The sequence below is a fragment of the Leucoraja erinacea genome, unplaced genomic scaffold (genome assembly GCF_028641065.1).
Source record: "Leucoraja erinacea ecotype New England unplaced genomic scaffold, Leri_hhj_1 Leri_438S, whole genome shotgun sequence".
Taxonomy (NCBI): Eukaryota; Metazoa; Chordata; class Chondrichthyes; order Rajiformes; family Rajidae; genus Leucoraja; species Leucoraja erinaceus.
Genome location: NW_026576339.1, coordinates 72,501 through 88,497, shown reverse-complemented (window position 1 = coordinate 88,497; position 15,997 = coordinate 72,501). Strand labels below are relative to the sequence as shown.

At 44.9% G+C, this 15,997-nt stretch overlaps 1 protein-coding gene and 1 long non-coding RNA gene across 3 annotated transcripts in view; both read right to left on the bottom strand.

The window, feature by feature from the left end:
- LOC129693830 (butyrophilin-like protein 2) overlaps positions 1-15,997 on the bottom strand; it is a gene marked incomplete at its 5' end in the record, with an annotated part of 55,707 nt that overhangs the window by 5,852 nt on the left and 33,858 nt on the right. Inside the window, one exon of the mRNA XM_055630578.1 lies at positions 219-435. Coding sequence (XP_055486553.1) covers positions 219-435 — 217 coding nt within the window. The remainder of the gene's footprint in view (positions 1-218; positions 436-15,997) is intronic.
- LOC129693825 (uncharacterized) lies at positions 7,008-10,094 on the bottom strand. Of its 2 annotated transcripts, none has more exons than XR_008722917.1 (2): positions 9,182-10,094; positions 7,008-7,443 (listed from the first exon to the last, which is right to left on the bottom strand). It is a non-coding gene; the product is annotated as an uncharacterized LOC129693825 (long non-coding RNA). The 2 variants fall into 2 exon arrangements; XR_008722916.1 differs by having other exon boundaries at positions 9,716-10,094.

Here is a 15,997-nt window from a genome sequence, read left to right as displayed (position 1 = left end):
TTGCCGAAAGATTTTCAACATGTTGAAAATGTTTCAGCAACAATGAGCAGAGGAGCAAAGAGGTCCTTCTGGTGAAAATATTTTGGCGGTCGCCTGCAGTCGCCTAAGTGGGACAGGCCGTTTTTAGACTCCAAGACTCTGGTGATGGCTGGGTGGTGGATGGTGGTTGGGGGTGGTGGGTGGAGGAGTGGAGGGGGCAGGATCACGGGGCAACTCACTGGTGACCTTCAGCGGGACTGCTGCTTGCTCGATGGTCCTCTCGTGCTCCACCATGCACAGGTAGTCGCCCTCGTCGGCCAAGCGCACGCCGGCCAGCCGCAGCGAGACGTTGCCAACGGCCAGCTGCTCGCTGAAGAGCTGCGTGCGGCCCTTGTACGCCTCGTCCTCGTCCTCCGTCACCGCGTGGCCGTTACGGTATACAGGTGGACGACCGTGTGTACCCGGGCATCACTCCTCATCCACCGGATCTCCATCCCCGGGCAGCAGCTTCTCCGGAATCAGCTGGCACTCCACAACAACAGCAACACCATTCACCATGGCCACGATCGGCGACTGTGGACCCGTCATCTTGAACACCGGCGTGGCTACAAGGACAAAGCACCGGTTATCTCCAACTACCAACGATTATGTCTCTACAGTACATTCCACCAGGTGGTGCTTCAATAGCTGCCCTTTTTGTCTAATTTTGTTATTTCTAGTGTGTTTTATCGCAGTCGCTGCCTCAAAAAGGCTGGCAGTATCATCAAAGACCCACACCATCCTGGCCACACACTCATCTCCCTGCTACCTTCAGGTAGAAGGTACAGGAGCCTGAAGACTGCAACAACCAGGTTCAGGAATAGCTACTTCCCCACAGCCATCAGGCTATTAAACCTGGCTCGGACAAAACTCTGATTATTAATAACCACTTTCTGTTATTTGCACTTTATCAGTTTATTTATTCATGTGTGTATATATTTATATCATGGTATATGGACACACTGATCTGTTTTGTAGTCAATGCCTACTATGTTCTGTGTGCTGAAGCAAAGCAAGAATTTCATTGTCCTATACAGGGACACATGACAATAAACTCACAAACTCACTTGAAGTTGTTTTTTTAACGTTTTATGTTAATGTTCTCTGGTTTGTTTTATGTGTGTGGGAGGGGTGGGCGATGGTGTGGGGGTTGGAGGAAACTTTTTTCTGTCTCTTACCTTGCCTCAAAGGGCCGAATGGCCTACTCCTGACCCAATGTCAATAGACATTGAGATGAGATTGTTTTCCGGATCGTATCTCCGGTTGCTCTGCGGCCTACCATCGTGGAGCTGGAGACTTTGAGCCCCACCGCGGGGCCGTGGACTTACCATCGGAGATGATCCCTTGCCTGGGATCGACACTACAACTGCGGCCTGTGGACTTTAACATCGAGGAGCTCGTAGTCTCGGGTTGAGACCGAAGTCGGGAAGCTTCAAAAGCCGCACGACGTTCGACCAGCCCCGACCCTGGGGTAGATCGCCCGGCAAGGGGGAGCTGAGATTCACCCCCACCCGATGCAGGAGCTTGATCGCCCCAACGAGGAGGCCTGCCACTGTCTACGGGAGTGAGATCGTCCCGTCAACGGAAGGCTCAAGGCACCCGACCGCGGGAGAACAAAGAAGGGAAGAGATTGAACGTTATTTCACCTTCCATCACAGTGGGGAATGTGGAGGAGTCACTGTGGTGGATGTTTATGTTAAAATGTGTTTTGTGTGTCTTGTTGCTTTTTATTTGTATGATTGTACGGCAAATCAACTTCTTCGTAAGTTGCACAACATACTTGGCTAATAAAGTATGATTGTGATTGTGATTTTGATACAGTGTGGAAACAGGACCTCAGACTTGCCCACACCGGCCAACAATGTCCCAGCTACAATAGTCACACCTGCCTGCGCTTGGTTCAGATGTATCTTATCTGTTTGGATGGCAGACAGACACAAGCGTATAAAATAATGAGAAGAATAGATTGGGTAGATACACAGAGTCTTTTACCCAGAGTAGGGGAATCGAGGACCAGAGGACATAGGTTCAAGGTGAAGGGGAAAAGATTTAATAGGAATCTGAGGGGTAACTTTTTCACACAGAGAGTGGTGGCTGTATGGAACAAGCTGTCAGAGGAGGTAGTTGAGGCTGGGACTATCCCAACGTTTACGAAACAGTTAGACAGGTACATGGATAGGACAGGTTTGGAGGGATATGCCCTAAATGCGGGCAGGTTGGACGAGTGTAGCTGGGACATATTGGCCCGTGTGGGCAAGTTGGGCCGAAGGGCCTGTTTCCACACTGTAACACTCTGGAGTTTAGAAGAATGAGAGGGGATCTTATTGAAACATATAAGATTATTGTGTCTATATTCTCTCCCCGCATCTAACTAGAGCCTTGCGCTGCCACTGGCCGTGAAACAGAGAGAGATCACAGGCAATTGACCCGTGTGTGTGTGTGTGTGTGTGTGTGTGTGTGTGTGTGTGTGTGTGTGTGTGTGTGTGTGAGTGGGTGTGTGTGTGTGTGTGTGTGTGTGTGTGTGTGTGTGTGTGTGTGTGTGTGGGTGTGTGTGTGTGTGTGTGTGTGTGTGTGTGTGTGTGTGTGTGTGTGTGTGTGTGTGTGTGTGTGTGTGTGTGTGTGTGTGTGTGTGTGTGTGTGTGTGTATGTGTCGGTGTGAGTGTGTGTGTGTGTGTGTGTGTGTGTGTGTGTGTGTGTGTGTGTGTGTGTGTATGTGTGTGTGTGAGTGTGTGGGTGTGTGTATGTGTGTGTGTGTGTGTGTGTGTGTGTGTGTAAGTGTGTGTGTGTGTGTGTGTGTGTGTGTGTAAGTGTGTGTGTGTAAGTGTATGTGTGTGTAAGTGTGTGTGGGTGTGTGTGTGTGTGTGTGTGTGTGTGTGGGTGGGTGTGGGTGTGTGTGTAAGTGTGTGTGCGTGTGCGTGTGCGTGTGTGTCAGATTTGGTCTCCTAATCTGAGGAAAGACATTATTGCCATAGAGGGAGGATTTGGAGACCAAAACTGTACGCAATACTCCAGGTGTGGTCTCACCAAGACCCTGTACAACTGCAGTAGAACCTCCCTGCTCCTATACTCAAATCCTTTTGCTATGAAAGCTAACATACCATTCGCTTTCTTCACTGACTGCCACATTCTCCAGCATTCATTACTTATTCTGTAAGCTTTGTAAAGTTATTTTTGATTTGTATTGATGTGTATTTGTGAGTGTGTGTATATAGACACACACACACACACACACACTGAACTTGTTTTCTCTCCTGTTTGTTATATTGTTTACAGAAAGACATTCTTGCTATAGAGGGAGTACAGAGAAGGTTCAGCAGACTGATTCCTGGGATGTCAGGATTTTCATATGAAGAAAGACTGGATAGACTCGGCTTGTACTCGCTAGAATTTAGCAGATTGAGGGGGGATCTTATAGAAACTTACAAAATTCTTAAGGGGTTGGACAGGCTAGATGCAGGAAGATTGTTCCCGACGTTGGGGAAGTCCAGAACAAGGGGTCACAGTTTATGGATAAGGGGGAAATCTTTTAGGACCGAGATGAGGAAAACTTTTTTCACACAGAGAGTGGTGAATCTGTGGAATTCTCTGCCACAGAAGGTAGTTGAGGCCACAGTTCATTGGCTATATTTAAGAGGGAGTTAGATGTGGCCCTTGTGGCTAAAGGGATCGGGGGGTATGGAGAGAATGCAGGAACAGGATACTGAGTTGGATGATCAGCCATGATCATATTGAATGGAGAATGGTGCAGGCTCGAAGGGCCGAATGGCCTACTCCTGCACCTATTGTCTATGTTTCTATGTGTGTGTGTGTGTATGAGACTGTGTGTGTGTGTGTGGACGTGTTTGTGTGTGTATGAGACTGTGTGGGTGTGGGTGTGGGTGTGTGTGTGTGTGTGTGTGTGTGTGTGTGTGAGATACGGGACAGGACGGGTGGAAACTTCACCCGACAACGCCGAGAGAGAGAGGGACAGAGAGAGTGAGAGAGAGAGGGAGAGACAGAGAGAGAGAGAGAGAGACAGAGAGAGAGAGAGACACAGAGAGAGAGAGAGAGAGAGGGACAGAGAGACAGATAGACAGAGAAGGAGAGAAGGAGAGAGACAGAGAGAGCGACACAGAGAGAGACACAGAGAGAGAGACTGAGAGAGAGACAGAGAGAGAGACAGAGAGAGACAGATAGAGAGACAGATAGAGAGAGACACACAGACACAGAGAGAGAAAGAGAGGGACAGAGAGGGACAGGGAGAGGGACAGAGAGAAAGACAGAGAGAGGGACAGAGAGACAGAGACAGAGAGAGAGACACACAGAGACAGAGTCAGTCAGGTAACCTAGGCAGCATTTCAAGTCGGAATTATGGTCAATGAAACATTCATATTATTTCTGCTTCAAATAAAGTCACAAACTAAACATACTCACCAATCAAGACATGATATACACCACAATAACATGCAGAAAAATTACAATTGTTATAGATTGTTCCCGATGTTGGGGAAGTCCAGAACAAGGGGTCACAGTTTAAGGATAAGGGGGAAATCATTTAGGACTGAGATGAGAAAAACATTTTTCACACAGAGAGTGGTGAATCTGTGGAATTCGATGTGGCCCTTGTATATTTAAGTGGGAGTTAGATGTGGCTAAAGGGATCAGGGGGTATGGAGAGAAGGCAGGGATGGGATACTGAGTTGAATGATCAGCCATGATCATATTGAATGGCGTTGCAGGCTTGATGGGCTGAATGGCCTCTACTCCTGCACCTATTTTCTATGTATCTATAATATAGTATCTCAACTCTTTTTACACGTTGCAATGAATGCAATTTATTTTATTTCTTTCCACTTCTAAACGAAAATGTGGTTGGATTATTCAGTGGATGATCAACCTCGGTGAGACCAAGCGCAGGCTTGGCGATCGCTTTGCCCAACACCTCCGCTCGGTCCGCAATAACCAACCTGATCTCCCGGTGGCTCAGCACTTCAACTCCCCCTCCCTTTCCCAATCCAACCTTTCTGTCCTGGGCCTCCTCCATGGCCAGAGTGAGTCCCACCGCAAATTGGAGGAGCAGCACCTCATATTTTGCTTGGGTAGTTTATACCCCAGCGGTATGAACATTGACTTCTCCAATTTCAGGTAGTCCTTGCTTTCTCCCTCCTTCCCCTCCCCTCCCCAGCTCTCCCTCAGCCCACTGTCTCCGCCTCTTCTTTTCTTTTTCCTATCCCCCCCCCACATCAGTCTGAAGAAGAGTCTCTACCCGAATTCCTTCGCTCCATAGATGCTACCTCACCTGCTGAGTTTCCCCAGCTTATTTGTCTACCAATGGGATCCCACCACTGGCCACATCTTCCCATCTCCCCCCCAGTCGGTTTTCCGCAGAGACCGCTCCCTCTGGAACTCCCTGGTCCCGTCCCACGCAACCACCCCCTCTCCTGGCACTTTCATAGAAACATAGACAATAGGTGCAGGAGGAGGCCATTCGGCCCTTCAAGCCAGGCAGGGAGCGAGGAAGGAATGGGGATTTAAATTCAACTTATTTTAATTCAAGAGCCCTGTCTGACTGGTCGGCAGATGAGCTTAGGGCGTGGATAGGTATGTGTGACTGCGACATTGTGGCCATTACAGAAACCTGGTTAAGATAGGGACAGGACTGGCAGCTGTATGTTCCAGGGAAATGCTAAAGTCATCATTGTTTTCCACCTTGATACATTTCAAAATCACTCTAAAGGAACTGAGAAAAAAAGAGGAATTAATGTAGGTTGAATGTTAGAACAAAATGAATATTTTTAAAATTCTTGGTAAAATAATTGATCAAAGGATTTTTGCCTCAAGGCAGTGTTCTAGTTTTCAGATTTCAAACTCCATTTCATTGATACCTGGAGCAGCTGCCTCCATCAGCCGTGCATGGTACGGATTTGCATCCATCAATGCTCAGTGTGGGACTCCGGGGAGCATCATTAATCATAAAAATACATTATTAAATATGGGTCTGCAGTCACAGTTATCTAAATAGAAGTCATTCTGTGGAACAGAAATATTTCCCACAAATTGATTTGACAATTCATGAAAGCCTGCTGAGTTTATGGCGGCAAAACACAAATGTGCTGGAGGACCTCAGCAGGTCAGGCAGCATCGATGGTGCTGGAGGACCTCAGCAGGTCAGGCAGCATCCATCGATGGTTGGAATGGACAGGCAGTGTTACGGGATGGGACCCTTCACAATGCTGCTACATTTATCATTGGATCAGATGAGAGGACATACTGCCATTTTTAAAGCATATTGAAGTGGATAAATCCACGGGGCTTAACCAAGTCGTGGTGGTACAGCGGTAAAGTTGCTGCCTTACAGCGCCAGAGACCCAGGTTCGATCCTGACTATGGGTGCTGTCTGTACCAAATTTGTACCTTCTCCCCATGACCTGCGTGGATTTTCTCTGAGATCTTCGGTTTCCTCCCACACTCCAAAGAGGTACAGCATTGTAGGTTAATTGGCTTGGTAAAATTGTAAATTGTCCCAAGTGTGTGTAGTATAGTATTAATGTGCGGGGATCGCTGGTCGGAGCGGACTCGGTGGGCCTTTTTCCGTACTGTATCTCAATCGATCAATCAAGGTCAGAATGGGAGAGCCAGTAGCCACAACAGGCCAGAAGGCACCATATATCAGCTACATGGAGTTAACATAGAAACCACTAGGTATATTTGAAAAGAGATCATTGGAGTTAGGTCATTACAATTTCTATTCCCTGGTTTCCTTGTTGTCGCATGGACATAGATAGTGTTGGATGGTTTTATGCAAATTAAAATTATAGGTTATATTATAGACTGTAGTCACTTAAACATTGGCAAATGGAAAACAGCTGTACTAAAAAATCATTGAGTTCTGGCCGAGCTGAAATGTTTTTTTTAAATGAGCAAAATATTTCACAAATGGGCCAAACACCAGGTTATTATAACATTACACAAGACACTGTGGGGCTGCAGTAAAAATAAATCTCTACCAAGGGGTTTGAATAGTGCTTTTATAAATGAAACATGAATTTCCCAGCTTGGCTGTTATTATCAGCTTCACTGTTATCAACCTTTCTCTATTCAACAGGTCCTTGTTGTTATTTGAACTCATCTAAGTGCCTGGAATTTCAATGAGGTAAATAATGTCCTATTCCTCCCTTTTTAATTCGAGGCCACACATCCGCTCAGAAAATGTGATTTTGTTTTCCGGCTGTAGATATTCAACAAAATCATGAGACTTTGATCAAAAAGCTCAGGTCAACTTGCCCTTCTGAAGAGGACTTGAGATGTTGAGTAATGCATGGTTACAGTGTTCCTCGATCTGCAGGCTGTGAGCAATTCTCGCAAAATACTTCCATCTTCAAGTACCAAGCCTTCTAGCCCATTAAAACTTTAACATTCATGGTCTGTAAAAGGCGTTGTCCACAACTGGAAGAGTAAAGTAATAAATGTTAGATCAGATGCAAATCTTGCGTACCAGTATCTTGTCTCTGAATCCATGTGGCATCATCGAGGATCCAGTGGTATATATATGGCAGACAAACTGCTACTGTAAAGATTACTCTCATGTCAGTCATACATCAGAGAAACAGGTCTTTGAGCCCAACAAACCCATTCCATCACGCCCAGTAACCTTTTTATTCTGCCCACATTCTCATAAACTCCGTCTCAAGAGGGGTCCCGACCCGAAACGTCACCTGTTCCTTTTCTCCAGAGATGCTGCCCGACCTGCTGAATTACTTCAGCTTTTTGTGTCTTATCTTCCCATAAACTCACCTAGATTCAACCATTTACTTACACAGTGGTGTCAGTGACCAATAAACTGAAAACTTGAGCATTTTCATAGAATGTAGGAGGAAACAGGAGCACCTGAAGGAAATTATAGCGTCCCAGGGTGAATATGCATATTCCACGCAGAGCCAGGGGTGAGAATGGAACCTGGGTCTCTGGAGCTGAGAGGCAGCAGCTCTGATGGTGATGCCACTGTGCTGTGCACTGAGTAATAAGGATTGAAAGCTTAAATTAAATCTAATAAAATCGCAGACAACGCTGTCTTGATTTGTGTCCCAGAGGTTTTATTGCATAGTCACCGTCAGTAAATGAGGAAGTAGGTAAACACTAGATGACTGATCTAATAAAAGATTTTAGATGGCAAGTATTTTAATTGTTAGTTAGGACTACAGGGTTTTCATCAATTTCCTCTTGTCTCCTTCCTGTTACTGTCACAGAAAGAGGCCCTTCAGCCACGCCTGTGTTGAACATAAGACCAACTTATCTGCCTGCATATAATCAATACCCCTCAGTTCCTTGCCTATCCAAATGTCTCTTAAATACTACTATTGTATCTGCCTCTACCACCACCATGTTCCAGGCATCCATCAACCTCTGTAAAAAACCTTGCCTCCAGTCCCTTAAAGCTATGCCCTCTAAAATTTGACATTTCCATCCTGGAAAAAGGGTTATTTTTACACTATTATGCCTCTCATAATTTGATATAATTCTATCATGTCTCCCTGCATCCTTTGACATTCCAGAGAAAATAATTCAAGTCTGTCTACATCTCCTTGGAGTCAATACACCCTAATCCAGGCATCATTCTCATATAATCACATTAGCACTTGTTGAATATCTTTCACCTGCAATCCTGGACAGTGAATGCAGGCAGGTCATTTAATACTCCTGTTATTGTAAGATAACTCCTTCCTTATCCTGCCCACTGGGGTGGTAGAGTTGCTGCCTCACAGCGCCAGAGATCCAGGTTCATTCCTAACTACAGGTGCTGTCTGTGCAGTTTGTAAGTTCTCCCTGTGACCGCATGTGTTTTCTCCAGGTGCTCCGTCCGGTTCCTCCCACACTCCAATGATTTACAGGTTTGTAGGTTAATTAGCTTCTGTAAAATTGTTTGTGGTTTGTAGATCGTGTTAGTGTATGTGGTGATCGCTGGTCGGATTGGACTGGGTGGACCAAAGGACCTGTTTTCACGCTGTATCTCTAAAGCCTAAAGTAGTCTTATCCCTAGTTTAGTTTATTGTCATGTGTACCGAGGTACCATGAAAAGCTTTGTGAACAGTGAAAAGTTAACCACTACTTTTTGCTTATTATAAGTTAATGAGTCGTAGGAGCAGAATTAAGCCATTCAGCCCATCGAGTCTACTTTGACATTTACCTGTGGCTGTTCTATTTTTCTCCCTCAACCCCATTCTCTTGTCTTCTCCCTGTAACTTAGTGTCTAATTGCCTGTGATATGGAAGGGTTAGATGTGAAAACGACAGATCAAAGCAGATGGTAAGGAAATGTAGAATGGTTCATGGTTGGCTATGGGGAAGGTGGTAGAGAATCAGTAAAATTAATCAGGAAGACAGTACAACTAGACAGATAACTCTGGTGGGGAGGGACAGAGAGAGAGGGAAAGCAATAGTTATTTGAAGTTAGAGAAATTGAAATGTTTAGGCAGAGATTGATAGATCGTTGATTAGTGCGGGTGTCAGGGGTTATGGGGAGAAGGCAGGAGAATGGGGTTACTGCATTTCGTTGTCTCTGTACAATGACAATTAAAGTTGAATCTGAATCAGAATCAGGAGGGAGAGATAGACGTCTTTCTTCTTGATCAAGACCAGCCTTGATTGAATGGCGGAGTAGACTTGATGGGCCGAATGGCCTAATTCTGCTCCTATGATTAAAACAAATATCCGTGCACTACCCGGCCCGGCCCGGCCCGGCCTCCCGTAGCCGCTGCTCCCGGTGCAGCTCCGGCCTCCAGTCTGCAGTCTCCCGCTACCGGCGATGATGATGATGATGATGATGATGCCCCCCTACCCTGAGGCGCCCCCAGGGCCCGCCCTCTCTCCACCGCCTGCCTGGGCCGCACTGGGCCTGTCGCCTGTCGCCCGGGCAACACCGGGGGGGGGGGGCGGGACATCCATCGGTCGCCATGGCAACTGCCCCCCCGGCCCAAGCGGCCAATCCCGTGGCGTCGGCGGCGCTGAGTGACGGGGGCCAGGGCCAATGGCAGCGCGCGGGGGCGGGGCGGGGCGGGGCGGGCGGCCCGGAGACAAGATGGGGGGCGTGAGGCTGGAGATCGCGCGCGCGCGCACGCGCGGGGAGGAAGATGGATGGATGGAATGCTGGGGTAACGCGGGGTGACGGGGAACAACGACGGCTGGGCGAGGGGAGCTCCCGTGTGGAAGGGAGAGGGGGACTAGGAGTTGGCGGTTGGCATCAACTGCTTTGTAACTGGATCAAATGGCAACTCAGGTAGGATTAGAGGATGACGAAGACCAAGATGATGGGGCTTTTGGTGACTGGACGTCAGTGTCTAGTCACAGATCAGGGAGGAATCAAGGAGAAGGAGGAGTCGGGCAAAACGAGCTCAGCCAAAGCAGCAAAAGGAGTTTTGAAGGGAACAGTTCAGAGGAGGATAGGAGAACGGTTCGGAAAAAGGTTGAAAGGAAGGAGGTTAAAATAATACTGACATTTAGAAAGGAAGATGAGCATGTCAATTATTCCGATAGCTTTATCCAGGGAGCTAAAGAAGAAGGTAGGAGAGGTGGAAACAGCTAAGATTTTGAGAGACGGGAACTTGTTAATAATATGTAAAACAGAGGAGCAGAAAAATAAGGCTCTGAAGATTGAAAGTGTTTGCAAGAAGATGGTGAGTGAAAGAAAGACTCTGGGTGAGAGTAGAGTGACAAGGGGAGTAATAACAGGTATTCCTGTAGATTGATTGATTGATTGATTGATTTTAATGACCACACAGCCAGGCTGGTAGAATTTGTTATGCCAATGCAGCACATAGGAAAAAAAAAGAATACAAACATGACAATACTAAAGAACTTTAACATGAAAACATCCCCCCACAATGGTTCCCAATATGAGGGAAGGCACAAAGTCCAGTCCCCCCATAGTCGGGCCAATTGAGGCCTCCACAGTTGCCTCTACGGAGGCCCGATGTTCCAGGCCGTTCTTGCCGGGTGATGTTGTTCCGGCGTCGGGAGAGTCCTCTCAGCGGCATGGGAACCCTGGAAACGGCCGCCTCCTTACTCGAGACCGTGGCTTCCGGAGCCGACAAGGCCGCGCCGAATGGAGCTCAACTGGCAATCTCATCGAGAGATGAAGACCTGGAGAAACTCAAATGGAGTATTTTTAGGGGCCAGGTGAGTGTAGCTAAGAGATTGTTAAGGACAGTGGAGGGTAAGAGGGTAGAGAGCTTCTCTGTGCTTCTGGAGTTTCAGCAGTCTGAACTACCAGAAAAAGTGAGAATCGGATGCATGAGTTTTCCAGTGAGGCCTTATATCCCTCCACCGCTCCGATGTTATAAATGCCAAAGGTATGGACATATAGCAGCGGTGTGTAAGGGGAAGCAGAGGTGTCCCAAGTGTGGAGGAGAGCATAGATTTGAAGAGTGCAGAGAAAATATGCAGGATAAATGCTGCAATTGCGGAGGACCGCACAGGGTAACGTATGGGGGATGTGAAGTCAGGAAGAGGGCTGTGGAGATTCAGCAAGTGAAAACAGTAAGTAACATAAGCTACTCAGAGGCAGTGAAGAAGGTGCAAGGACAAAGGGGAAGAGTGGATATAATTGGGAGAGAGAATCATCCGGTTTTGAGATTAGAGGAAAGTCAAGCAGTCAAAACTCACACAGAACTGACAGCTGATAAGCTTATTGTTTTCATTGCATATGTAATCAACTGTACTGATCAGGTTAAACACAAAACAGAAAAAATAAAAATCATTGTTAAGGGAGCAGAGATGTTTTTGGGTTTAAAAGAAGTATCATGGGAGAGTATCAATAAAAAGCTTGAAGCAGATGGAAGGCAGGAAGGTTCTGGTGATAGGTCAACTTGATCATATTACAATGGAACGCAAGGAGCATAATAGCAAATGGACAAGAGTTTAAAGGATTCATTAAAGAGTTAAAGAAGAAACCAGAAGTCATATGTATTCAAGAAACCTGGCTTAAGCCTTCATTAGACTTTGTCATCCAAGGTTATGATAGTATCCGTAGAGATAGGGGGGAGGGGAGTGGAGGGGTGTGTGTAATATTTATAAGGCAAGGAATACATTATAGATTGTTGGTGAAAGGAACAGAATTAGAATATTTAGTGGTTGAAATTTGGACAAGAGAAGGTAAGGTTAAAATTGTTAATTTTTATAATCCGTGTAAAAGGCTTTCAATGGAGTTGATGGATGAACTTGCTGGGTATTTAGGGGGAAAAGTTATATGTTGTGGAGATTTTAATGCTCATAGCACGTTGTGGGATGATTCTAATGATGAAAATGGGATGGTGATTGAGGATTTAATGGAGAATAAAAACCTTGTGTGTCTTAATGATGGAAGTGGGACACGAATCAACATCAGAACAGGGTCAGAATCAGCCATAGACCTCACACTAGTGTCAGACTCATTGGCGGGTGTTTGTTCATGGGAAGTAATTCGAAGAACAACGGTAGGAAGTGACCACTACCATATAGAAATAGTAGTAGGAGTGAGTTTAGAGGAGTATAATACAGAGATAATACAGAAGTGGTCTTTTAGTGGTGCTGATTGGGAGAAGTTTAAGATTATTAGTGATCAAGAAATGGAGAAAATTGATATTTATGAAGATGTGGATGATTTAAATATTTCTGTTTGTGAAGCCATTTTAGAGGCAGCAAGGAAGTCCATTAAAAAGAAAGGAGGTAAGCACAACAAGAAGAGTGTACCATGGTGGACTAAAGAGTGTGACAAAGCAATTAAGTGTCGAAATAAAGCTTTTAAAATTTTGAAAAGAAATCACAATTTTCAGAATCTTATTGAATACAAAAGGTTGCAAGCAAGTGTAAGAAGAGTAATAAAAAATGCAAAGAGGGAATTTTGGAGGACATTTTGTAACTCAAGGGAAGGGAGACAAAAGTAGGTCAAGTTTGTGGAATGATAAGGAGAATGAAAGGAATTAAAAGAGAATACAAATATCCAATCCTAACTGACGGTGAAATTACAGCAGTGAAAGATGAAGAGAAAGCAGAGATGTTGGCAAAATCTTTTGCTAAAATTCACAGTTCAGACAATGTTAGTGAAGAAGGAAGAAAAGGAAAAGAAAATACTATAGCAGAGAATATACAGTTAATACGATATGAGGAAGACACTAACGATGTTTTTAACAAACCATTCACAAAGACAGAATTCAACCGAGCTCTTAGAAAAACCAAGATGTCAGCACCAGGTAAAGATCAGATTTGTTACACCATGTTAAACCATCTCAGTGAAACATCCAAGGATTTTTTGTTAGAATTTTATAATAAAGTGTGGGAGGGTGGGAAATTACCGCAAAGCTGGAAGGAGGCAGTAGTAATCCCAATAGGAAAACCAGGTAAAGATCTGACAAACCCAGGGAATTATAGGCCTATTGCGTTAACATCCAACATATGTAAAGTAATGGAAAAAATGGTAAATGAAAGGTTAACATATTATGTAGAAAATAAAGGATATTTATCCAATTACCAGAGTGGTTTTAGGAAGGGGAGAAACACCATGGATCCAGCTATATGTTTAGAACATGAAATTAGGAGAGCACAAATTAACAGAGAAAGTGTAGTAGCTGTATTTTTTGATATTGAGAAAGCATATGATATGATGTGGGGAGAAGGGTTATTAGTGAAACTAGGTAAATTGGGGATTAAAGGTCGTATATTTAAATGGATTAAGGATTTTTTATTTGGGAGGTCAATACAAGTACGAGTTGGAAATCAATACTCAGGAACATTAGATATTGAAAATGGAACACCTCAAGGGAGCATAATAAGTCCTTTACTATTTTTAGTAATGATAAATGATGTATTTGAAGAAATTGTAAATGAAATGGGAGTTTCACTGATTGCGGATGATGGGGCAATCTGGAAAAGGGGGAGAAATGTGAAGTTTGTTGTGCAGAAACTACAGAGGGCTATAATAAAGGTACAAGAGTGGTCATATAAATGGGGATTCAAATTTTCTGTGGAAAAGACAAAGATAATGTTTTTTACTAGGAAGAAAATTGATAGTGAGGTAAAACTAAAATTATATAACCAGGAATTGGAGAGAAGTAAAATACTATAACTTTTTAGGTTTATGGTTTGATGAGAGGATTACATGGATGGTTCATATTCAGAAAGTAGTGGACAAATGTAAGAAGATACTTAATGTAATGAGATGTTTAGTTGGATGTGATTGGGGGGCAGATAGAACAGCTTTGAAGGCTATATACACTGGGTTAATTAGATCTGTGTTAGATTATGGTTGTGTGGTTTATGGGTCCGCATCAAGTACTTCTCTTAAGAAAATAGACAACGTTCAATATCGGGCATTGAGAATATGTACAGGTGCAATAAAAACAACTCCAACAGCAGCATTACAGGTTGAAATGGGGGAGATGCCTCTAGAGATGCGAAGGATACAGCTTTCATTGAATTACTGGATTAACCTACAGGGCCACAGTCAAGAACACCCAGCACAAGTTACTGTCAAACCATGCTGGGAAAAGGAGAGAAGGGAAACAAAAAGTTTTGGATGGACAGTGACCCAGAGAGCATTACAAATCAGCATAGCACAATTAAATGTGGTTCCAACGGTTCCATTACCTTCAATTCCACCTTGGATACTTCCAGATGCAACAGTAGACTTTACAATATTAGAACAGAAAAACAAGGATAAACAGCATATGTATAATTCAGTCATCATACAGGAATACATTGACAGATACTACAGTTTTGTCCAAATTTATACAGATGCATCAAAAGATTCAGTAGATAAAGTAGGAGTAGCATTTATTGTACCAGAATTTCACATCAAATGAGGAGAGAGAACGGATGAGTGAGCAGTTCAGAAAAGAAGGAGTACAATTTGATTTGGTAGATATTTTGCAAGGGAGTTCAAATAAGTGCTATCAAATCCTGTTGCTTTTTCTTAGGGTAACCAATTTGTTCGGAAGGATATAGGATATTAGTATATGTAATGGTGTTGTTTGATCCACACTCCATGCCAGTTGGTGGCGGTAATGCACCAAAAAAGTTGTTTGCCAACCGCCAAAAAAACACTATATAGAAGACAGAGATGAGGAAACACTTTTTCTCACAGAGAGTTGTGAATCTGTGGAATTATCTGCCTCAGAGGGCGGTGGAGGCCGGTTCTCTGGATACTTTCAGGAGATAGCTAGATAGCTGTTAAAAATAGCGGTGTCAGGGGATATGGGGAGAAGGCAGGAACGGGGTACTGGTTGTGGATGATCACATTGAATGGCGGTGCTGGCTGTAAGGGCCGAATGGCCTACTCCTGCACCCATTGTCTATGGTCTAATAGGTTTAAGGTGAGGGGGGAAACATTTAATAGGAATCGGAGCAGGTAACGTCTTCATGCAAAGGGTGGTGGGTGTATGGAACGAGTTGCCAGAGGAGGTAGATGAGGCCGATACTATTGCAACGTTTAGGAAACTGTTGGACAGGTACGTGGATAGGACAGGTTTAGAGGGATATGGACCAAATGCAGGCAGGTGGGACTAGTGTAGATGGGGCATGTTGGCCGGTGTGGGCAAGTTGGGCCGAAGGGCCTGTTTCCACACTGTATCTATCACTCTATGACTAGAGTGTGGATTTTGTACAATGGCCCCTCTTGTTTACACGATCAGTAGACTGTTTATGTACACTTGCTGACCTGGGGTACGGTAATACTCTGCTGGACTGTTTGTAATCAAAAATATAATTTCAATGTGTAGCATTTCACACCTGTGACAATAAAAGTGCCAATGAGATTCCGACAACTGCGTGCGTGTTCAATTTGTAAACTGAACAAAAACAGGAGGGTGACCAGGAGGGGAGGAGAGGGAAAGGGGGGTCTGGCCCACCGCACCCTCGAGGTCGGTCTGTCGGTCTGCTCCTGGGCCAGGCAGCGGGCAGTCTATGGCCACACCGGGGTCGGCTGCCTGCCCCTTGTCCGGGCCTACGTCCGTGTCCGTGTAGAGGGAACACAC